The sequence below is a fragment of the Xiphophorus maculatus genome, chromosome 14, assembly GCF_002775205.1.
Source record: "Xiphophorus maculatus strain JP 163 A chromosome 14, X_maculatus-5.0-male, whole genome shotgun sequence".
NCBI lineage: Eukaryota > Metazoa > Chordata > Actinopteri > Cyprinodontiformes > Poeciliidae > Xiphophorus > Xiphophorus maculatus.
The window spans coordinates 7848681-7873638 of record NC_036456.1 but is presented as its reverse complement, the minus strand read 5'-3'; the positions used below and the strand labels follow the sequence as shown (position 1 = coordinate 7873638).

The following is a 24958-nucleotide window of genomic DNA, read 5'->3' as shown; positions in this document are numbered from 1 at the left end:
CACACAATACGCGAAAGAAAAATGTACCACATGAATACTTCATATCAAGTACTGTACCACTTACTATTTAAACCCGAGACATTTCCACAGAGCAAAGTCAAAACGTTTTAACTGGAAAGTCATGAAAAAACATAAAAAATGTTACTTCTGCTGTCCATATTTTATCAAAACGGTAATCTGGAAATGAATGAAGGTGTAGAAAAAAAGAATATTTTGTTTCATAGCAGAAGCGTTTGTACAAAGAATGGAAGCAATTTTACATACAGATCATTCTTACACACGTGACATTGTCATGCTACAGTCACAACGTTCACTGGATCTTACTGGAATATTCAGACGCAAAGGAAAAACTCTGTAAACTCTATTCCCAGAAAATTCAGGCATTAAATTACCTTCTGAATCAGATAAGACAGTTTGTGTTTTACATTTAACACCAAGTCCTAAAAGGTGCTCCATAATAAACAGAAAAGTAATTGGTTTATCGACAATGGGAGCTTTAAAACCAGTGTTATTTTGTGACCAAAACGTCGAGCGAACTGTTTTTATGCACTGCAGTTTAAAAGTACAACAAATTGCCCCAGCGTTGCCGGGCTCGGTGAAGACTTGGCCCAGAGGAGTCATCCTGTAACAACATGATGTCATTTGGATCAGATGCTCCACAGCTGCCGGCGCTGGCTGGTGACACGGCCACAGATGTGTGCGAGCGGCGTGGGAAAACGCATCACATTTGGCATAACCCGACTGTCCCTTCAGCTGTGGTCCGAACAGGGAGCACAAAGACACTCAGAGTCCAAACAGGGACATTTTAAGAGAATAAGTGTCTGTTACAAATTAGGACACTTCATTACAAAAAAAAATCAGTTATTCATGAAGAAATGTTAATTTTATGTCTACCTCCATTTTTTTTTTACTTTCTAAATAGAAAGTTTTTTATTTATTTTGCAAAAGATATTTTTAAAAATGTGCCTTTTAGCAGTGCAAAGGGTCTGGTTGAAGTCTTCATTCTGTATTTACCTTTTTCCTGGTTTTGACATTTTAATGGTGAGCCGAGACATTTAATTGTGACTAAAACGCAGAAACAGAATAAATCTGTTTTTTCAAATTAAAATATTCCCAAATCCTCACATCCTCTGTCAGTTTTCAAACTTACGAGAGCTCATTGTTTTTTACAACCGCTCTACTTCTGGTGCAAAAGAAATATTTGTCCAAGAATACATGAATACAAGTTCACTACCTTTAATAGATGAAGTACATAAATATACTCAGGAAAGACTGTGCACTGATTGTTCCTCTCAGGGTATCCCTGATCGTTTAATCTCTCCACACATTAAAGATCTCAGAGGGGGTTTGCGGTGTATGTATTAAATATTAATATTAATATCCTGTTCAATATTAGCATTCCAGCTGAGGACCTGCTACGTCTCAATCGCAAACTCTTCAGGCACTTGGAGTTTGGTTTGATCTGCTGTTCACTTTGCCAACGCGGCTCTGTTCCCATACATTCCTCTGGACCAGAGAAAATCAGTTGAATCCCCGGAGAGCAGATAACCTAATACTGCTGGACGCACAGTGGCAAGAAACCAGGGACAACATGTGCTAAACTGGACCCTGGAATCTAAAAGAGAGGGGGGGAAACCTCATGCATTTATTGGGGGGAACAGAGTTCAAATGTTCATGTTGTTTCAGAACTTCTCTACTAAAATGTGCTGCTAATGTAAGATAAGTGTTATTAATTTTGTCTGTGTGTATTTATGCAAGACTAGGATTGTGGCTTTCCATTCAGGACGGGGCTGAAGAGCAATTCGCAAATATTTGGTCTCAAATGCTCTGCTTCGAGTGTAGAGTAATTTAGTTCAGGTTTGAAGAGTCTAGATATTGAGGTTTAGTTAGTATAGTTAGTTATCTTAGCTTACTAAGATCATGCAAGATCTTACTTATCTATTTAGCTAGCTAACTATCTTAGCTAACTGAGATAGTTAGCTAACTAACTATCTCTGCTAGAGATAGTTAGCTATCTCTCTAACAGAGATAGTTTTTATACCATAGATAGCTACATTTTTAGCTATCTCTAAAAGAGATAGATAACTGCTATCTCAGTTAGCCGAGATAGCTAACTATCTTAGCTAACTGGTAAGGTAGCTATGTGTCTGTCCTGGTAGCTATTGTAACAAAGTATCCCCTTACCTTAGAATCTAAAAATTAATAGCCAACAAAACCAATAAATTCCCATTATTTCTCTGCATCTGTCACTTGATAATACTTCAAGAACTGGCAAAAATGCACAGCTATAAATCAATTAAACCCCATGATACACATGTTTAAAATAGAGTTTGAACCACAACTGACATATACTACTAGTAAAACCAATAGTAAACTACAGGCCGGCTCAGAAAAATCAGGGCGGCAAAAATAACGACAAAGAAGTGAATTGATGAGCCCCAACTGAGCTTTTGTCTTGGTCCGGAAAATGACTAAGCTGATGGGAATAGAGAAAAATTATCACATCTGTTCCTGTGTGTAAGAGTAGCGGTTTCTCGCAGATAAACGTTGCCACAAGTCGGAGAACTATTTTCTGCCTCGGTGGAGGTTTCCATTGGTTTTAAAAATGAGTTGGGTGAGGGACGAAACAAATCCTTAAGCTGTGAAATTGGCTCTGATCCCTTTTAGAGACTCTGAAACGCCGTGATGAGACACAAATCTACACTTAAATACAAAAATACCTTACAGAACTTCTTAAACCCCCCTAAAAAAGAAAAACTAAATAAAAGAAAGGATAGGGGAGTCTTAGGAAACCAGTATGCTATACATGACAGTGTAATTATAAGCTCAGTGTGTTACTTTTATCAGGAGCTAAATGTGCTGCAGTCAGCACAATCACAAGACTAGCAGAGGCTTCACACAACCACAAATAAAGCTCAGTGTGACACAAAACCCCTGAAGACCAAACTACCAGAGGAATTACAAGTGGGGGAAAAACAAATATTCACTGCCCACTAAAAGAACATTCAAATTATTTATAATCATTGCAAACTGAGCTGCAAGTGACTCATCACGAAAATGACCTTCTCCTGGCAAGTATTTTCCTTAATCTTTCGTCCACATTAATTATGCATAAAACTGGAAGAAAATGCTACAAAGAGAATGTGTCGGCAGTTCACTTGTTAACTCTGCTGAGGTTTCTCACGATAACAACAACAATCAGTTACCAGTCCTCTCAGATCACTTTGTGGATAAATAGCCCTAAGAACGTTTGTTTTTTTTCAACTTTATTAGATTTCTGCTGTGATTTCTTTAGCTGTAAAATTCATATAGCCTAATTTGGTGAATGGTGCCTGGCATCCTTAAAAAGTCTTGAAAAGTCTTAAATCATCTAAAATGAAGAGCTCATTAAAAAAAAGTAAGTTGGCCTTAAATATTAGAATCGCAGGTCTTAAACTTTGTGGAGTAACGACTATATAATATTGCATATTTTATATAGTTTATTTTTCTCATGGGAAACATTTCAGTCGTGTTGAGACTTGAGGTGGTTGATGCTACCGCTAACTAGCTGCTAACATATCCTAGCTAGCTCCAAATTTGCGACTCACATGACATCGACCAATCAGATGAAAGCGAGAAAATCCTGGTTAAAATTTGCAATTGTAGGCTTAAGCTGACACGCAAGAAACTGACACCTTGGGTGCAGTGTATCACACAGTTTTTTTTTCTATGTATCTGCAAAGAAGTAAAAAAAAAAAGTAAATATTTTGTTATAAATAAATATTTATTTCACAAGGTTACAGAGTTCAACTCAACTACATATTCTGATTTACAACTACAAATATCTATGGTTGCAACTTGTGCCCATGAAGAAAAATAAAAATACAGGATATTAAATACAAGAGTTTGTAAAATAAAAAGTAAACAGAAAGACTGAACTATGACTCAAAGAAATTACAAATCAAGAAGGGGAAAAATAACATGAATCAAAGAGAAGAAAATCCAAAGGAACAGATTTTCTAAAAGAATAAACTAAATCCGAAGGAATGAACATAAACGGCAAGACTAGTTGAGCAATAAAAGTACACAAATATGAATGACACCCAAATGCCTGAGGACAGTGATCACTCAGTAAATGTAAATCCTGGAATATTTTTTGTCGTGTCAGAAAGCTTTGGTCGTAAATTCCTCACTCAGCAGCACATACAGTATGTTGTTAAAGTCCTCCTGTGTGCGCCTGATAGCTGAATAGACGTAAAACTGAAATTAAAACTTAATTATTTAGAGCTGTACTGGGATGAGTTCACCATCACCAGGAGTCCCCCAATGAAGGCCCTCATGCTTTAACACAACAATGGTTTCTACAGATATCGCTCCCTGGGCGACACTACATTACCAGTTCATGCTTGCTCCACCCTGATTGGTCCATTTCAGTTTTATGACCGTTTCTCTGGTAACGCTGCCTTCCTGTTTGCCTATTTGTTTGTTTTTCTGACCCAAAGAGGGCAGATTTTTACAGTTCTGACCAGACTGAGAAGACTGGTCAGAACTGTCTGACCAAAAAGTCATAACAACCATGTTTTTAATGTTTATTTTTTTTATTGAATGTTGTAATTTTTTTTATTATCCATCACAGGGCAATGGTACAGTTATGGGTTTCAGCAAACTATTTTGAAGTAGTAAACACTGGCAGCACGTAATGGCTAACTTTGTGTATCAGTGTGCGGACAGCAACATGGCCGGGAAGTCACCAGTTATTGGTTATCAAATGTCAACTCCTGGCACGATAAAACAATAAGGAAATCACAGCAGAGCAGGTGACTTTTTATCTGATATCAGGATTGAACTTTACACCACATTGCTTGAAGAAAAATAAAAAAGAAAGCTGTGCTCCTCACAGTCAGAAAGACACAAAAACTCATTGAAGACTTCGTTAAAGGTTCCCTCTGCAGCACACAGGTGAGTCTCTCACACACATAAAACCTGATGTCTTTAAAGTGCGCTATTGGATTATTTGGTATTCCGATATCAAAGCAAACGAGAAACACAGCTCTGGAAAAAACAAAGACCCTCTGCAGTGAATCCCATAGAAAGCCTCCTGGTTATTCCACCAAATGTTGACTTCTGAACTCTTCCTGAGTTAAAACATCAACATTGTTGTTTCTAAATGAATATGAACTTGTTTTCTTTGCTTTATTTGAGGTCTGAAAGCTCTGCATCTTTTGCGTTGTTTTGGCCATTTCTCATTTTTTGCAAATAAATACAAAATTTTTGCTTGGAATTTCAGAGAATAAAAGAATAAAATAAAAGAACAATGATCATTTTACTCATTCAGTAAAACCAGAGAAACTGTTCATTTTAAGTGCTCTCTTGATTTTTTTTTTCCTGAGCTGAATATTGAGATGTAACTCAATCCTGTTGAATTCAATACAAAAATATTACCTTATAACAAAAGCAAAGCAACAGTTAAATGTGTTTCAGGCTATTGCTGTACTGTTCTCCAATTCTGGCTGCCGTACCCTGTGGTAGAAGTAGCGCCGGTGTTACATAGGCTGCCTTTAGCAGTACTCAGAAATATGGGAATTAATTATTTTCATAGATATAACAAATCGATTACCAAATTAACTGTAGCATTGAGCTAAAACAAGCTAACAACTAGAGGTTCTACTACAGTTGCATTTGCTTCATCAGACGTTTTTAAAATGACAGAGATTTTCAGAACGCCAAGGATGAAACAGGAAAGTGCCTAATGTTATATTCCATTTTCCTGGGGTTGTTAATTGATTTGCTCAATAGCTGCTGTTAGCAATACAACCAAATGGCAATGTATTTCTCTGCAACGAGTGCCAACAAAATCAGTACAGCCACACATTCAGAGCTGCGCACCTGTGAAATATTTAATGTTTATCAATGTAGCTATGACCATTCTTTTTTAATGCACAGCCACCATATTGGATTTTAAGATCATGGTTGGTGCACGTCCAAGTTTCCCATTTAGAACTGGTACTTATAGCAAGTCCTTCACGGTCTTTGTCCTTCATTCTGTTCGTTTATTGTTCCCCGTCCAGGACATTGTCATGTTGCCATAATTCAGCGAGTACATAGAAATGATAATCTAGAGCCTAAATCTGGGCCTAAAAAAGTTAAATGTATGTAATCTGCACTTGCTTGTCCAAATTGTTGTCGAGGGAACAAACATTTGGTAGCAGGAGACATCGTGTCGTTGGTCTGGTAGCTTTAAATTAGTCATGCATCATTTCTACTTCTTGTGCTCTCGTTCTTTTTGTTCACCTCAGACAGAATGTTCTCATTTCATCAAATAGTGTTTCACTTTGGAGCTTAGAAAATTTTTGTATACTCATCTTTTATGTTAATTCATTTATCTCTATTGTTATTTGCTATTAATGACTTTTAGGACCAATCAAAATGATTGATATTAATGGACATCGACGGGGCTACTGCATCCTGATGTGCTGTTGCGTGATATCTTGTACTGATCTGACTGATTAGTTAGTTAGTTTTTATTTTTAAAATCAGGGAAAAAAGATGAGAAATTCACTGACTAAATTATTTTATGGTTAATAACTGTTAGACCATAAAATGTGCTAATGTTCATTAAGCACATGTTCCTCTGATTTGTTCCCAGTGAGCCAATATGGCCGCCAGCGGTCAGCTATCTGAGGACCAGCTTCGGTGTCAAATTTGCAAGAACATCTTTACTTTTCCTGTCACGCTGCCTTGTGGCGACAACTTGTGCAAAACGTGCATTCTAAGAGAATGGGGTCAGAGTGTCCACTGTCAGTGTCCGATATGCGAAAAGGACTTTAATGAACGTCCTCAGCTTCAACCCAATCAAATCCTCTCTAAGATGGCAAATTGCCTCAAAAAGTCCAAAGCAAAGGAGCTCTGCACCATCAACAAAAGTGAAACCGACATCAGCCCTTATACGAGGGACACTTCGGCGCACGACAGTAGCAACAGCATTGGTGAAAGCAATTTCCACAGCAAACTTAACAACATCCTCAGCAGATCCAGCAGCAATATCAGCAGTGGCTTCCCCAGAAGAAATACTTGGAGTAACAACAGTAGCAACGTCAGCATTCCAACACCCAGAACACACTACATCAACACCAACAGAGAAAGCAATTTTCACAGTAAACTTAGCAGCACCCTCAGCAGATCCAGCAGCGTCATCGAGAGCAACACCTCTAGAAGCAACAATGCGACAAGCAACAGTAGCAACAGCAACATAAGCTTGGCTGCCACCAACACCACGAGAAGTCTCAGCCTTGCCGTTGATGAAAACAATTTCAACAGCACTCCGTCGCAACAAAGGGTTGCCACATTAGGAGACATATCCTGCGATGAATGCACGGTACTGAAACTGAAGGCAGTCAAGTCCTGCTTGGTTTGTCTTGCATCTTACTGCGAAACACACCTGAAGCCTCACTTGATGACTAAAGGCCTGAAGAAGCACCAGCTGCTTGAGCCTGTGGAGAACCTAGAGGCCAGGATGTGCTCATACCACAACAAACCGCTGGAGCTGTTCTGCAGGACAGACCAGACATTCACCTGCATGCTCTGCACCCTCCTAGATCACAAGGAGCACGACTACCTTCCTCTGAGTGAAGAGGCTGGACAAAAGAGATCTGTGCTAAGAGGGACAGAGGAAACGTTAAACCGGATGATTCAAGAGAGACGAGGAAAGATGCAGGATCTCAGGCACACGTCAAGGCTGAACCAAGAAGCTGCAGACGGTAAGGCGGCAGTCGGTCTTCAGGTCTTCACAGATCTGAAACGAATCCTTGAAAACGGTTCAGATGAACTTCTCGGGAATATAGAAATAAGGCAAGTCACGGCAGAGAGGCTAACTGAAAGACTTATCGCAGAGCTGGGGCAGGAAGTGAAAGTCCTGATGCAGAGTAGCGCCAATGTGCAAGAGCTCTCATCGTCTGATGATCACGCTCATGTTTTGAGAAGTTTTTCATCCATCAATAACATCCCAGCCATGAAGGACTGGTCAGACATCAGTGTCCAAATCCCTCTATATGAAGAGATGGTAAGGAAAGCAGTGGTGGAAGCTGTGGATCGGTTGCAGGCTACCTTCAAGAAAGAAGAGGGTAAGCTGAAGGAGGCAGAGCTAAAGAGGGTGCAGAAGTTCAAAGTAAATTTAACTCTGGATACACAAACAGCAGATCCATGGCTCATCGTATCTGACGACAGCAAACAAGTCCGTCTGGGTGATTTTAAGAAATGTGTTCCGGATTTGCCAAAGAGGTTTAATCCAGGAGGGGGAGTCGTGGCACAACAGAATTTCGGTTTCGGGAGGTTCTACTTCGAGGTTCAGGTGATGGACATGATGAAATACGATTTAGGAGTGGTCTACGAGTCGATCAATAGGAAGAAAAAAATCACAAACAGTAAGGAGAGCGGCCACTGGATACTGAGTCTAAGGAAGGAGAATGAGTACAAAGCACGGGCCAGCCATGAAATCCCTCTCAGTCTTACCCACCGTCCTCAGAGAATCGGGCTGTTTGTCGACTATGACGAGGGTTTAGTCTCATTTTACGACGTTGGCATCGCAGAACACATCTTTTCTTTCAACGACTGCAGCTTCACTGAGAGACTTTATCCATTCTTTAATCCAGGTCATGGTTCAAGGAACTCTGCCTCACTTAAAATAGGACAGTAGCTGTGATTGAATCATGGAGTTATTTTGCTATGTTCTACATTTCTACTTATCTCGACTTTCCAGATTCTGTCCAAATACGGAATGTGATTTTAGTCTGATTTGAATACATTTGGTGTTATGGATTTTTAGATTGCACACTTAAAAAAATGTCAGACAGAAACTAAAACATCCTTAATGAACAGTGTAACTAGTTGGTCTGTGCTGATTCCTATTAAAGTGAATTGTTACTTCATTGTTGTGTGATGTGTTCTGGCAACAGGTTCTTACATTTGGAGTTTTGAATTGAAAGTAAAGACATTTCTGAGATCCAATTTTCTAAGTGTGATGAATTTAATTTTTTCTCTTTATTTTATTTCACGAATTACCAGTCAACATCACAGTGCGCAAGAACCTGCGCTATCATTAAAATGATACTATTTCTCATCAAAGTAAAGTCTGTATCACAAAGCATCATCTAGTTTCCGTTATATCTGATTTAAAAAAGTCTAGGCTATTGTTAAAAGTCCCTGAATATTAATGTGAGTGCTTCAGAATTGCCCATCTGTTATATATATATATATATATGAAGACACTTAAAGTCTTGTTGGCTAACAGCTAACAAGCTCTTAGCTTGTTATGTTGACAGATGTTTCTATTAAAAACTACTTGTGTAGGCTCCCTGACCGATAAATAACATTAAAGAAGCCTCTACCAGTCTAAAACCTTTGCTGTCACAATATTATATATATTTGGATAAAGAACAAAAGTGAGAAAATGACAAACAAGATAGGATTCAATTCTAAGCCCGCAGAAAATTGTGACTGGCTAACTGCTAGCCACTAACACCGCTAAAATTAGCATGTGCTCACAATTTCAAATCCACCTAAACTCAATGCAAATTTGCAAATTACCCATTGGAGGAATTTCCTGGAGAACTTCTGTTTCTATAAGAGACTATTTCAGATTGATTCAACACTTTCTATGCTTTTAAATCACCGAGGGAAAATTTGTTATTACTGATCAAAGTTGATGGGGAGACGGATGAAGCTAAATACTTGGTAACACAGGGAGGAAAAAAGCCTTCCAGCAAGAAAACGACCCTAAAAATACAACCAGAGCTACAAGATCAAAGTGCATTCATACGTCAGGCAACGTCCAGACCTAAATTTATTTGAGAATATGTGTCAAGACATGAAATTTTGCAATTGTAGATGAGATGCATGCAGTTTGACAACACTGGAGCTAATCTGCACTGAAGAACGATTCACTGCTTGACATGGTGGCAGCAAGAGGGTCATCCAGCTAATTCTCTAAATAATTACCCATGTCTCGCTTTTCAGGTGCAGTCATAGACGTTATGTACTTATGGAAAAAAAAAAAATAAAACACTGCAACACTGCAAAAACACAAAATCTTACCAATTATTTTTGAGCTAGTTTCGAGTGCAAATGTCTCAGTGGACTTGATAACTAGCTTGAAAGAAATAGGAGCTTGTTTCAAGTCACTATTGATGAAAAAGCCAGCAGATTATTTCACTCATAATATTGGAGAAATGTCTTGTTGTAAGTGAAACAATCTGCCAGAGGAACCAGAAAGTTTTCATCAATATTAAGGAATTATTTACTTAATTTTTTTTTTTAACATTTTGTTTTTTGCAGTGCACCTAGTCACTCACTTATTTTTTTTTTTTATGTTTGGACGCATTTTAAGCTTCATTTAAAGAATAGATGGCAGGAGAAGAAACTGCGTAAAATCAACCCGAGGGACAAATATGAACCTCAACAATAGTAAAGTTCCAAAACAGATGTTGAATTTCATTTTGGTAAAAACTCAAAACGCTTTAAAAAGTAACCGAAGACAAACTACGTACACATAAAGCGACAGCTGCACCGCAGGCGGACAGGACTATAAAAGGAGGTTTGTGTGAATCATGAGTCTTGTTTACTCTGTTCTGGTTGGAGTCGATTCACCAGTGACCTCAGCTGATGAACGAACGCACTGCAGGGGAACAAACCAGCGCTGCAGGGGTTGAAGTTTGTCACACTGGTATAAAGCAGACTCTGTTTCAGGCTCATCTGTATGAAACGAATCTGTTTTTTATTCGTCTTCTCTTGCACATAACACATTTTGTTCATTTATTATTAAGTGGTTTTTACTTTCTTCTCACTTCACGCCACTTTATTAGTTTTATTATCCGCTCAGTTTAACTGCTGCTGGTTTTCGTCTCTTTCCTCAACCCCCCCTCAGCCCCCATTTTCCCAACTCACTGTCACACTCTGAGCTTTAAAAGCGGCATAGTTTCTTTTATTTGATTCTATTTTGGAATTTTATTTCCCTTCGTAGTTTCCTCTCCCGCTGGGAGATCCTCATAACTCCACCCCACTCTCGCTCCCTGTAAGCTGCAGCCAACTCCCTGCATCTTCATTATCTCATCCTCCTTGCAAACACTTTAGCTGCCCGGAGGATGAACATACACACTTTCTCTCTCTCTCTCTCACACACACACACACAAATATGCAAGAAAATTCCATCTAAACACACACACGCAGCAAATTATCTCAGTCTCACACACATTTGCACTACAGGAATTTCTTTCTTTTTTTTTTTTATTACACACACATAACCCTGACTCTGAGCGTGCCGAGGGCTTCCAAAGCTCGTCCCTCAGTGGATAATGAAGCCAGGGAGAGCAGCCACACTGTAATCCCTAGAAGGAGTGGAAAGAAGGAAGGAGGAGACAGACTCCTCGCATTTCTCCATCGATTCGTCTCCTCAGAATCTCTGAAGTCGCTCGAAAAACATGACGACCTACACTTTAGAAATAACACGACTGGAGCAAACGTGAAACATCACAGTTTGACCCGTCAGCCTGGTTGTTACATTCAACAACTCGATCATCAAGTCGTTTCCTGGAGGCGGGAGATTTATCAGTTCGAATAGGGGACGATGTGTGACTGATGCGCTCAGTGAGGATGCCTCCGTACTGCGCCCTCTTCACACGCACAAGTGGCAATCAGCGGGCGGCGCGGCATTCATCCCATTCACTGTGAGAAATAAAGGGTTTGATGACGTTTGTCGCAAAATATGTAATTTGAGACAGTAAAACAGCTACAGACTCACTGAAAGTGAAGGGAGCCAAACTGTGGGACCTGTGCAACCCCATTGACTATTGATCACATGATGGCAAGAGACGGAAGACAAGAAACATGGAAAATTACACGGAACGCTACAAGGCGGAAGCTCCAAAGCCTGGAAGCAGCAGCTCTGAGGAGGAGCTGCACCTTGAAGGCGGGGCTAGGTCCACCCAGGCGTTCTGAACAGCTGAATGGTTGCCATGGAGATGAAAGGATTCCTTAAACATGCATGAAAGAATCAAGGCAACACTCCATGTATATTTTTAATGAGGGAAGAACATTATAAGATGACGTAAAGCTCAGAAATACTGCTTCTTTAAAAAAATCATCATTGACAATATTGATGTCAATACTTGGTTCAACCATCTTTTCCCAATTCCTTTCTCCTGTGAATGATCACAAGTTGGACCGTACCTCTCTACACTGCCTCAACCTCACCCAGACCTTATTCTCCAATAAACTCCAGCAGATTTTTTATGTAAAATCTCCTCATATATTATTGATTTCAAAGTCTCTGAATGCATTCAGAGAAGAAAGAAAGGAGCCCACAGCATCACAGATCCTCCACCAGACTTGACAGTTAGAATAACGTGCTCCTTCTGTGCATTCAACAATTGTTTCACACCAAAAATCAACGCTTTTCATGATCACCAATGCCTTATTGTTGGGATTATTTTCATTTGGGAAATGAAAATAGTCATTCAACAATGGATACGTGTCCGACCAGGAATGAAAACAAATATTGTGATGAAACTGACCACTATATATGACGACAACCCAGTTTTTGTGGCCACACCAAGAGTTTCCTATATGATCCCCCCTTTCAAATGTTCTGGAAATGAACAAAAACAGCTGGTGTTCTCCAGAAACAAATACTTGGATTGAAAAATAGATCTTAAATCAACAGTTATCAGCAACTGTGAAGGAGATTTTGCATCTCGCCTTGTCTGTTCTGTCCAAAACAAAGGCTTGCAGCATTTTTTTTTTCTACACATGAACGTACACGAATCTCTCAGTAAAAAACAAGAAATACCTCTGGATCTGAAATCAGTCACGTTATTAAAGAAGTGTCCCACACAAAGACAGGAACTCCACCTGCGTTCGCCATTTACCAAAAATAATATATATGCACAATCTGTGGTGGCAGCAGAGGAAGAAACTGTCATTACGCTCTAATGCCTCCTGGTGGACAGAAAAGGGTTTGACCTCTTGATCAAGTTGGGAGTGAAAAATGCCTGAATCCTCAGAGAGATGGCACTAAAATGTTAATCTGCTTGTTTACTAAAATATTCCTGAAGTGACATATTTGCAAAAACGTTACATCTGTTAGCTTCTGAACTCTTTCTTGTGTTATTTGATCACAAATATGAAGTCGTTTTTGAGCACATTTTATCTAATATAATAAATCTTTTGTTCATTCGGTCTGAGATGGAGGGCACAAAAGTAATTTTTAAGAAAAGCTGTAACAATATCTTCCATTTCTTTTCCTCTTTGAAGCGAAACATAACGATGGGCAAACTGGACAGTGACTGGGCCGCACATCAAAAGCTCATTTCCTGTATCTAACGCTCCACTTCCTGACTCGATGTAATCACAAGCTCTGCTAAAATGTCCAGCTGTACGGCCTGTACCATAAAAACGCCCACATGTTCTCTGATCCTCTCAGGTTCTGCTAAAGTACTTTGTAAAATTTACCTTTGACTGTTCTATGGCCTTTGAGTCCTTCCTTTAACTTTATAGCAATGATTTAGAATAAATACAGACATAATAAAGTACTGGAGGGATGTTCCTTTTTTATCATACTGACATTGAATTCATATGTTTCTCTGTTACATTATTTTATTTTATTCTTAATGGGTATACAATGGAAAAAGGAAGGGAAAAAAGGATGTGATGAGAGGAAAACAGGAACAACAGAAGTAAAAGACTCTTTGAAGTGTTTTCTAATTAAAGAGACCAAAACCAATTTGAACTCTAATCTACTCATTCTGGTTTTCATTAATTCTGTTACATTTTGCCCCCAAAGCATTTCAAATGACTGATAAAGTGTGTGCTGCCCTCTTCTGGTCACTAGCTAGTTCTCTCTCTTTCCCATGGACTTTTTCGCATTTTGGACCATTTTCAGACATGAACCCTGCCTGAAATAAGACTGACCTTTGACCTGGGCCCTCTTTAAATCAACACTCAACACAAATAAGTTCAACATGGTTGTTAGTACTCAGTAGAGCGACATATTTTTGTTATTTTGTCACTTTATTCTACTATTTCTTCTTTTATCTTGTTACATTCCTTGTGTCTTATATTTTTTTTTTTGCCATATTTCACCAATTGTAAAATACTTTGGTTAGCCTAGTGGGTTTCAAAGACTAATACATTTATTATTATTATTATTATTCAGCTTTGTGACAAAATAAGGACAAATTTCAAAGATTTTGAATATTTGTTTAAAATCAGGCAAAAATAATTTGCCTGGTTAGAGTTTGAAAAACATGATGGTAAGGTTTAGCAACGTACAAAAATAAAATGTTTCTGGTCTTTTCTATTGGATATAATACTTTCTTGTTGAGAAATTTAATTTAAGCTACAATGAGAAACCCGTATATGTCCCAAAACCCGGGACATATACAGATTCCATTGTTTCCTCTTTATTAAATCATGGTTTGAATTCAAATAACATAGCAACACATGCCCCATAAAGGCTTACATAAGTACATTAAGCCATGCAGCATGATTGATATTTAGTGCAACCTTGTAATTACAACCAGTCTGACCACCTTATCAACCCCATCAATCTCACTGATGATCTACAATGATTACATGAGACCAGTCATCCCCCAGTTACCGTCCTGGACAGCAGCCATCACACAGGGAGGATAAAGAGATGACATGAAGTGATGGAGAGAGGAAGAGAGGAGCTAAATGAGACAAGGAGAGGCAGATGTTGGGTCTGCCAAAGAGAGAAAAATAAATAATAAAGAAGGGAGAGAAAAAGATTCAGAATGAGGAGTACAGTGGAAAAACCGAAAGAAGATAAGAAGCATTGAGTGAAATGACTGCAGTGAGGAAGCTTTCCAAGGAGATTCGTAGGTAAAATGAAATATTTTATAAGTTCAGGGTGAGAGATGTCATACAGAGAGAAAAAAAAAGTTAATACTGCAAAATATATCTTTTTGAAAGAAGCAGGGAGTAAATTGCTGGAAAAATAAATTACCTTTAAACAGTGACCCAAAGTTCACATTTTGCACGTCTTTTGTACTTGCATTTGGGTTTCTACTGCCTCTAAAAGAAACATAAACGCTTGAAAAAAGCTGTTTTCGGTAAAAAGTTCGTGTTTTTTTGGTGTCTGGAAAATGAGCTTTTTCAAAAAACCTCACAATCGTTGAGTCACATTCAGCAGGCACGGCACCATTACTGAGCAACTGGTTTTACCGCTGCATTCGCTGTACAATGGCTGCTGGAAAAAACAGGTGTTTTGTTATTGTCATCCAGAAACCACTTGCTACAGTCTTGTTGGTAGTGCAGGAGGCTCTACTTCTGCTTTACAAAGAGGTACGGTTGCATAGTTGCACATCTGTTCGCAGGTATTTTCAAGTGTGAGTGTAAACATTGAGTTTGAATTTAAAGTGACAAGACGCTCTAAAACAGCTCATTCTGGAAGGAGCCCAGAACTGAGCAGACTGAAATCTCATTATCCAAGAATTATTTTGTACAGAAAATGTAATGAACATGCTTTGTATCGCCTTTAGACATATCCTAACCTGTTCAAGAAAGCATAAAAGGTTGCCTTTAAATCTGAGATAGGGGGATATCAACATTTAATGAAACTTTACAGGGGATGTTTGGATTCAGTCCATACTTTACCAGTTCTTTTTACACCTGATTATCGTAAAAATGTTTCTCAACAGCAATATTTGTGTTGCTATTGTTGCTGTATCATACGGTCATAGCCATATAGTTCCCTAACAAAGTAATAAATAGGTTTTTTTTATCATAATCTTTACTGTTACCACAATAGTACCACAAAATATCGCGACAAAATTCTAAGTCCAAATCAAACCCCTATTTGGTTCATCAAAAAATAGTCTATAGATGTATGGTATCACATGTTAGGCAAGAAATTGAACTATTTGTTTGTTTGCTTTTTTTATGCATTTCTGTGATTGAAAAAACAAAAAAGAGAGTTTAAGTGGTTCAATTCAAAATATGCATGTTTTTTATTTGATTAATTGACAGAATAATTGATTGCTAAAATAATCGCTAGTTGCCGCTCTATCTGCGACGTCTCTGAGTTTTTTCATCAACTTCCCACTGTAACAGGAATGCATGTTAGTGTTAAACGTTGAGAAGGTTATAGCTGACCAGAGTCCATCACTTATCTCAAACTCTCCTCTCTCCTCTGCACTTTGTGACCGAGCATCGCCCCAATGCCCTTCCCGCGACCTCCGTACGAAGACGCTACACTTCCTGCACCGACGACAGGCACTGTCAGCAAACACTAAGCAGCTGTGCTACGTTATTTCCAGACACGTCTGACCTGACTCAGCGCTAAAATCCTCGTGGCCCCATTTTCAAGGGTTCCCCACACAAAGACGCTCCCTCACCAGCTCCAAGTGCAGCTGGACGACGAGGGAGACGACGGAGGACGGAGAGCGCGCGAGAGATGCGCTTTAAATCATCATTTGCATGTGAAACAGACTGGCACTCGGATCAAAAACCTGGAGCTGGAAGGAGGCGCGCGGAGACAGCGGCGGCCCTGTGCGAGCCGGGGAGCATGTGAGGCTGATTACAAAACGCTAAGAGCCGGTCCAGACGGAGAGAAGGGAGGGAGGAATGGAGATGAAGAGAAGGACGGAGAAGAGCTGCTCAGAACCACCTGAACCCAAACTGACCTATAGATCAGGGCAGAATCAGTGAAATACTGTTTCACAAACCACAAACTTTTGAAACCCACTGCTTTGTATTTATTTATAGTCTTCCACCGACAAATGTGTAGTCATCTTTGCAAGAACCGCATCGTCGATACACAGCTAACGTCGAAGAAACACAATTGTTTCCATTACATAAACGCAATTAAAATCAGTGTTCTTCCTCTGCCTACATCCCCCAGAATGCTGCACGGTTCTTGATCGGATTCAGTAAAAATGATTTAATATTCTATCAGATGTACTATCTATTGATATTGATCACCTGTCTTTTGGCATCTCTGCCAATTTGATACTTGTCTTATTATTTTTTACTAAACTTAATTTTATTTCCATTTTGTCATTTATCTACCTGTGATGTTGTGAAGCACTTTGGTCAGATGAGGCTGTTGTAAATGTGCTGTATAAATAAACTTTAATTTGACTTGACTGTCTGTCTTAATGTATATTGTTATTGATTTATTTGTAGCAACAACAAATTGGTTCTAGTTAGACCATGTACCAAAAAAAAGCAGAAGCTGAGCTTACATGTTAATAAAGAGAGCCTGTTGTCGATGAAAATAATAATAAAAGTGGAAATCAAACACTATTCCAACACCTGCCTTGTTGCTGGTCAGACCAAAATATTAGATGTTGCATTTCTAATCATATGAATCAGGATGAAATAAATATGAGTAATCCTCCCATGAGTCCTTTGAGTTTGGGCCAAGATTCCAGGAACTGAAATCTGTCGGTGTGTTCTTTCTTCATGAATATAGCAACAATACACCAACTAAAGTATGAGCAGAAGGGGAATAAAAACATGGAGTGACACCATCAAATCAGTGTGCTTTCACGTTACACAATGACTTTCAGTTCATCGACACTCTTGAGGAGAAGCACCTGTGCAAACGCGACGCGCGGAGCCGAACAGCAGCAGAGCTTTATGCACCCTGACCTTGAGCGACCTTCAGCGGCACGGCTGGAGCAGGGGACTGCTCCATGTTGATGCGTCTGAGCGCATCAACATGAAAACAAGCGCGTCATTGTGGGCCAGGCTGCCGGCACTGAGTCTGCACAGAGAGATGAAAAAACTTCTGGACCGGCAGCATTCCACAAACCTGTCCTAGTCAGAAACGCAAGGGTGGATCTGCACCGGACACGTCAGCCCTGTTCTGATGTCTTAGAGTGACCGAATTATGCATATAAAAAGAGGCTTGCTGAGTCATGATGAGAGCGTTTCTTTGTGCTATAGCAGGAGAGTCAAACTCATTTGGGTTTTGGGTCGTATCAAGATCATGAGAGTCCTCAAATGACCGGTTGTGGCTGAATGTATTGATAAAACTACCAATTGACAAACTGATAAAATAGGAATAATTAGCTGACTCTGCACTGTAATTCTTATGGTATAATTTTAAATTTCACATTTATGTTATTTGTTGGTCGTGGTGGGCAATAAAGACTGGAAGTTTGATTGCGATACTTTGCGGTATGATTGTGATAACGATAAAATTGACAATAAGAACTTTTGACTACTTCCTTTTTAGGAAACTGTACGACTGTGACTGTGTGTTACAGCAATTGCGGCCCCACAAACAAGTACTGCTCTTGGAAAAGCAAAATACGCTTCTTTAGGACACCAGTCACGAACATGACTGTGATTTACGTCACAGCACTGCACACGGTTACCGTATTTTTCAAATTAATTGGTATTTATTGATGCCATCATTGACCAAAAAGTGGAGAAAACAGTAAAACTATCGATCCTGATGATACGGACAATTTTGGGTGGTTTTAAACATCTTTAATTGGAATTTAAAGATTCACAACTATGAATCAAGATTTGTATCACAATAAATAACAAACGATGCGATAAATTTCAATATTTGGCAGTACACAGATTGATAAAATAATACTTAAGCAAACACCTGGCACATGTTATCTACAGTAAGACAAACTGACACACGTTCCTTCTTTATTATGAATAACTTTTTTTAGCTGTTATAATCAATCTGATAGATTAGTTGCAATAACGGCATTACCTGTTGATTTCCTGTTTTAAATAAAAGCAACTACTCCCTACGGTTATAAATTTCTGTGTTAAAACTGTAAACCTGTGGGAGTTTTACAAAAGAATAATATTACTTGATGGCTATTGGACAACTTTGTACCTCTTTCTTCAGATATAGTTTTGACGGCTAAAGAAGACTTGATTTTGGATTTTTTGCTAAAGGTAAACATCCGGTCATATTCCCAACAGAACGTGTGGGATGATACAACAAATCCTGTTGATCTGAAAATATTTCTTGAATAAATTTTATATATAAATCTCTGACATAGCTTTTTTTCCCCCCCCCCCGTAATTCATAATCTGCCTTTTCACCGCTCTTTGCTCCCCGTCTGTCGTTTAGCCTCCTCTGGTTGCGGATCACTGATAGGTTCTTGCTAACAAGACAAAAAGAAAAAAACAAATCAAGTCATCACAAGAGAGCGACAGCGTGAGACACACAGGATGAAACTGAGAAAACGCTCCTGGTGGAAGGGAAATTGAATTTGGTCTGATCTGTCCACCCGACCATGCGGGAACTGTAAACATGATCCACAGAAACCTATCTGCAGAGACAAACACACACACACACACACACACACATTGTTCAGCTGTGTTGGAGCCAACATAAACATCTTTGATAAGAGACATGTTTACAGCTGATCTGCTCTAGGAAACCCTTTTAAACGCAACACAGAGACTAGTTTTTGGATTATTATAGTAGATGAAGTATCAAATGTGTCCCCACAGTATAATGTAGCAATCATCATGTTTTAATGAGAGGATGGTCTGACAAAGTCATTAAAAACCTCTAGAGACTTGTTAGCTAAAACTCCTCATATAAATCATGGTTGTCCAAAAACCTTTGATGTTAATGAAAAAATGTACTTTCGAAGGAAATGGTAACTTAAAATTGGTCTGTAGTTTGAGGCAACAATTGGGTCAAGGTTTCCTCATTTCATGAGAAACTGAACAGCCAGAGGCGATTGGGCCGTAGGGGGCGCCACAGTCTCAGATGTGGATGTGGGGAAGCCAAACATGTATGGTTGCTAGTTGCTAGGGAAAAAATTCATATCTGCCTAACTACCATTGTTGGAGCGCTGGAAATTTCACCCATTACAGAAAATGTGAAGGATTGATATGGTGATAAAACTGAAGTGGAAACTGGAAAGTTTTTCCAGTGCAGTTTTGTAAAATACGTAAATTTTGATACGGCGGAAAAATCACCAAAAACGTTCTATCAAAAGGCGTGTGTTTATTTAAAGTTGACGTGTTTCCTTTAGGGAAATTTTATTTCACAATTACAATTTGTGCAATTTTAGTCAATGGAAATGCAGCTAATGGCTGGAGAAAAAAAACTATCTTGTTTCAGATTTATGGAGCATAAAAACTGAAAGTTGCTTCTCTAAGTTTGGATTTGATTCTGGGGAATCAGAGTAGACCAGAACCAGAAGACCCGAATGTTGCTTCATTATCTTTGGGATCAGTCTATGAAGGTCATTTTCAAGTGATAAATAGGTGGGACTTCTGTTCAATCTTTTTAAATGACCCTTTGGCTGTTCTCTAATGAAAAATTATTAGAGCGTGGCGACTTAAACGCGATTTAAAAACAAATGAAAGTGTAGTTCAAACATCTGGCAACTTTCTTTTCATGTTTCTGTCGTCTGCAGCAAATCCCATTATCTCTCCCTTTCTTCTCTGACTTGCTGGGGGTTTTTACTTTTTCAAGGCTGGGTAGATTTTTATGTTTGTGTCAAAACTTGGTGGAAAAATCCCGTGCGAGCCCACACTAATTGGAGTTTATGTGTAATTCAATACACGCAAACGTAAACTTCCCAGAAAGTTCAGAAGCAGCCCTCTTCTTGTTGTCACATCAGAGGAGCGAAGTGACTAAGAGAGCGGGGGAAAGAACCCTCGAAAGACAGGCTGATCACACCAAGATCCTCTTGGATTTCTACCAACCTGAAAAGTGGCACACTAACCAAGATTTCCTGAAGAAAAGGAACTCGGCAAGCTAAGAAAGTTTGGGGGTGAATTTCAAAGTAATGTTCAACGCAGCAGATTCTCAGCAAATGACTCACACACAGCGTTAGTTTTTTCAAGGCACTGCCACCCGACCAACACCAGCAGCATAATAACTCAACACTGGAAGAGCCTCCATCAAGGTAGCCACAAATCACAAACATTAAAGCTAGCAGCATTTTTTGGCAAGGCCAGCTTTAAAAAGGCTGAACACACTTAAGAATTAACTACCTAAATATTTCCCACATTGTGAACCCAATTAAGGGATTACAAGACATTTCTAAACATTTGAAGCAATGGCTTAATTTCCTTGGGTTAGCATTGCAGCCTAGCTAGCTGCTACCTGATCATTTCAGAAGACTCTCACAGCTAACGACACGTCAACATTTAACAAGCATGGACAATATGGTGTTCTTCGCTGCTGCTTGCGTAAAGTTGTTAGCAAAAGTTGCTACTCTTCAGCCATTTTCGGCTTTCTTTTAAAAAGTTCTACAAGTTATCTTTATCCTTATTTTATCTTCAGGACGCACGCCTGCATTTCATCCAAAAAAATAATAATACATGGAACAAATGGATTAAACTAGATTTTTCCAGCCTCAACAAAAACTGATATATAGACGTGATTGTGGATATTTTTCTGCTTCAAAGTTTTGTTCATCCATTTTTAACTATTTTACCTCCAGCAACAGCACAGCAAAAAACCACAGAAGAAGACACAAATAGGAAATATCCCAAAAATGTTTTCAATGTAAAGTCTAGCTAAGAAAACTTAAGTTACAAAATTTGTTCCATTTTTGGGTAATGTCAACCCAAGGACTTTTTAACAATGATTTATTGTGATACTGTCACATTTTCATGAGTTAAGGGTGGCATGAAGCTGTTTGAGAAGTTGTTAGCACGTCCAAATCCGTGGCTTAAGCATGTTATTAAATTTTGTCTATTGATCTTCGTCCAGATTATTGTGGGAATAGCATAGCAATTTGTTTTGCTAGAGAGAGATTAAATCATAAATCTTCATAAATGGCATTCTTACACCCTTTGCGATCTTTGAATCAGTGTAACTAACTTCACTTGTACTTCTAGCCAAACTTAATTTTAGCATTAACGGCTAATATTCAAGCAAATTTATATGCACAGCCAAATTTAGAGGAAAAAAAATGTTTTAATGTTTTTTAATCACAGTTCAGTGTCTGTTTCACTGGCTCAATAACAACTAATTATGGAACTAAGTGACGATAATAACTGCTAGCATTTGTTTGCAACTTGGAATGATACTTGCTCAACAAACATCCATAAAGCCCTGCAAGCACAGCATGCTTCCTCCTCCATCCAGACTTCCTAGCAACGGCATTCTTAGGACACTCGCGCGCGCGCGCACAAACACAAACGGGTTCATTTCTAACTTTTGGGCTCACTGAAATGTCAGCCTGCGAGACGCCGGCTCCAATCAGACAGACAAACGATTCGACAGATGGAGAGCTGACGATTAAGGCTCATCTCCTTCTGTTTTCCTCCCAGAGATCTTTTAGGAAACTTCCTCATAGCAGATTTTTTTTTTACATTGTAAATGGAGCAGGAACAGCCTGAGGGCTATGTCCATCTCTGCTAAGTGGTCAAGTTATACAACAGGGCGTCTTTTAAACAAAACTAACTGACATGAAACAATAGTTTGTCTCCATAACACAAAAAATCCACAGAAATTATAGCAAATGAATATGAACGGTTAGAGATATTGATTTGGCTAGCTACTGGGTTGCTTGTTGTTTTTCTTTTAATCAGGTGTTAAACTGCTATCCAGTCATGCTGGTGATTTTGCTCCATTTCATGCCCAATTTTTCAGGTGCAGTAATTGTGGGATATTTCGTACAAACCATGAGTCAACTTGGGACTACTTTGACAACCGACAACAAAACTTAACTTTCCATATCCTACTCATGTCCTCTGTAAGAAAATGTGGTTTTATGATACCAATAAATAACATTTATAGGCAGGTGGTCAGTAGGAATCTCATAGCTTCCTTAAGGGGAAACTAGACGATTCCTGTTAGTTATGCATATTTGCAAAATTAACCTGTATCCTCTTCCAGGCATGTTTATCGCAGCTTCAGTTGTTTTAAACTACAATTAGCAAAAGTATATGGGGAGATCAGCACAAACCCTGTTTAAGTTGAATGGTACGTTCTTTTGTCTTGGTCATTTTGAAGTTTGGCTAAAAGAATTGGTTTCCGTTGTAATGTCAAATCTATGCTGCAAGGAAATTTCACAGATTACTGTGAACTTTAAAAGTTCTGACATAACTCCAAACAAATTGTAAATCAAAAAAGGTGAAGCACAAGGAACTAAACAAGCAAAATCAGCAATGTAAGTTTTAAAAAATATCAATGAACTGGTTACATTCATGAGAAAATTAGAAACTTTGTACGTGATGCGTTAAAAAAAAAAGTAAAATGGAAAAGATCATGAAAACCAGAAATAACGGCTGAGTTTGGAGAGAGTCTCTCATTAGACGTCATGCATTTGCACCATTTAATTCCAATTTCTCAAGCAGAATAAGCACATGCAGGTCTGTATCAAACCACAGCAGGATTCCTGTTGGTGCTTTGTGGTTTATCGTTTGTGTAATGTGTCCACATAGATTTGTTCCTGCTGCCCCCAAAAGAGCGTTATAGGAAATGAGTCAAGTGTTGTCCTGTAAAAACATCTGTGTGACTTGGCTCCTCACGCCAAACATTCAGTATTGCAAGTCGGCTTTTTTTTCCCTGGCAAAAACAGAGAGATGTATCCTTGTTTTAGAGGAAATGGGTGGTTAACCAAAATATTTCCTGATGCTACTATCTATGGCAAATCAGGGTGTTTATATCTTGGTCGGTTTTTGTCTGTTAGATAATAAAAACATCACTCTTGATCATCCATGTCTGCCAAATATCACATAACATCTGACAAATAGCGACATGTTCCTCTCAGGAAAAGCTTCAAAACCATTAAAATAATAAATTTTATTTGTTTTTCAAAATCTCCAGCGTTGTATTACAGGCTCGGTGTAGAATGGTCAGTTTTGATCATTCTAAATCTTTTGGATTTTGAATTAGCGCTAATCAAATGTGATGCGTATTCTTTATAAACTGTGAAATGTACTCTAATTAGGGAAAATAACATTTTATGGATTCAGAGAAAAATAATCAGCTGTCCTGGAAGCTGTGAGCGCCCCGTTGACGGTTATTCCAAAGTATCTAACGCTAACGCGTTATTCACACTGAAGAGTTTGTTTTCTATTTGACCGATCAAAAACAAAATTAACCTCCCAAGTTTTAAAAATGGCTACTGTTTCCAACGAATCCTCCACCAGCTTCTATTGGAAATTACACTTTCTCTCTGACTCATTGGTGAATTGGGTTCTTAGAGCTAGCTAGCTAGTCAGCTAGCCCTAGCTAGTCAGCTAGCCCTAGCTAGTCAGCTTGCTAGCTTTTGTGGAAAAATGCCGAACACTTTATCACTCCACTCCATTTGTGAACATGTTTTTTCATTGTCTGAAAACATAAACTGGAAATAAATACACTATTATGTGCTAACTGTAGCTAGCGCCGCAACATTTGATTCAAAACCAGATAAAACTGGCAAAAATGAGCCCAACTATGATCCATTTCCTCAAACACACAATTGCAAACATATAAAAACATAATATTCTTTGCTCTAATGTTAGTTCCTGAGCAGTTCACAATATTTTTTTTAATCAGTATTAGTTTGTGCACTCTGAAGCACAGAAATATCTGCACATGTTCAGAGTTCAAACTAATAACTCATGACTGAACACTCAAGTCAAACCTCTGTCAAAAACAATGAGCTACAGCCATGCTCCATCAAGATGAGTCATCTTTGGACTTGGACCATTATTGTTCTTTATGTGAAAGCAGATGTGAGAGGAGCAAAAGCAGGAAAATAAAAGTACAAATACAGCAGTTACTTGGTGAAAGGGTGGAAGCAACATTAACTTTCAGCTCAAACTCAATGACACAAATCATTTCTTTGATTTCTCTTAAAAACAGTTTAAAGTTTGCATACATAAGCTAGGAGGACTAGCCTGATGCAAAATTCGGATAAGCCAAATTTACTACCAATGTAGTTTTTTTGTTTTGTTTTGATCTGATCAAAGTTTGTAAAAGAATAGAATTTTTTTTTAAAAGGAAAAACTGGTTTCTTCTCAGAAA

The 24958-nt window shown here is 38.7% G+C and overlaps 2 protein-coding genes across 2 annotated transcripts in view; one reads left to right on the top strand and one right to left on the bottom strand.

The window, feature by feature from the left end:
• Positions 1–24958, bottom strand: part of nhsl2 (NHS like 2) — a 134404-nt gene that overhangs the window by 95098 nt on the left and 14348 nt on the right. The gene's annotated exons all lie outside the window — the stretch shown is intronic.
• On the top strand, positions 4822–8970 carry LOC102237965 (E3 ubiquitin-protein ligase TRIM21-like). Its single transcript, XM_023346611.1, has 2 exons — positions 4822–4938; positions 6626–8970. Exon 2 carries the CDS (start codon positions 6635–6637, stop codon positions 8669–8671), a length of 2037 nt encoding a protein of 678 aa, XP_023202379.1. The 5' UTR covers positions 4822–4938; positions 6626–6634; the 3' UTR covers positions 8672–8970.

Excerpts from the sequence above, each read along its gene's own strand:
- LOC102237965 (XM_023346611.1), top strand. The coding sequence starts at position 6,635 with ATGGCCGCCAGCGGTCAGCTATCTGAGGACCAGCTTCGGTGTCAAATT.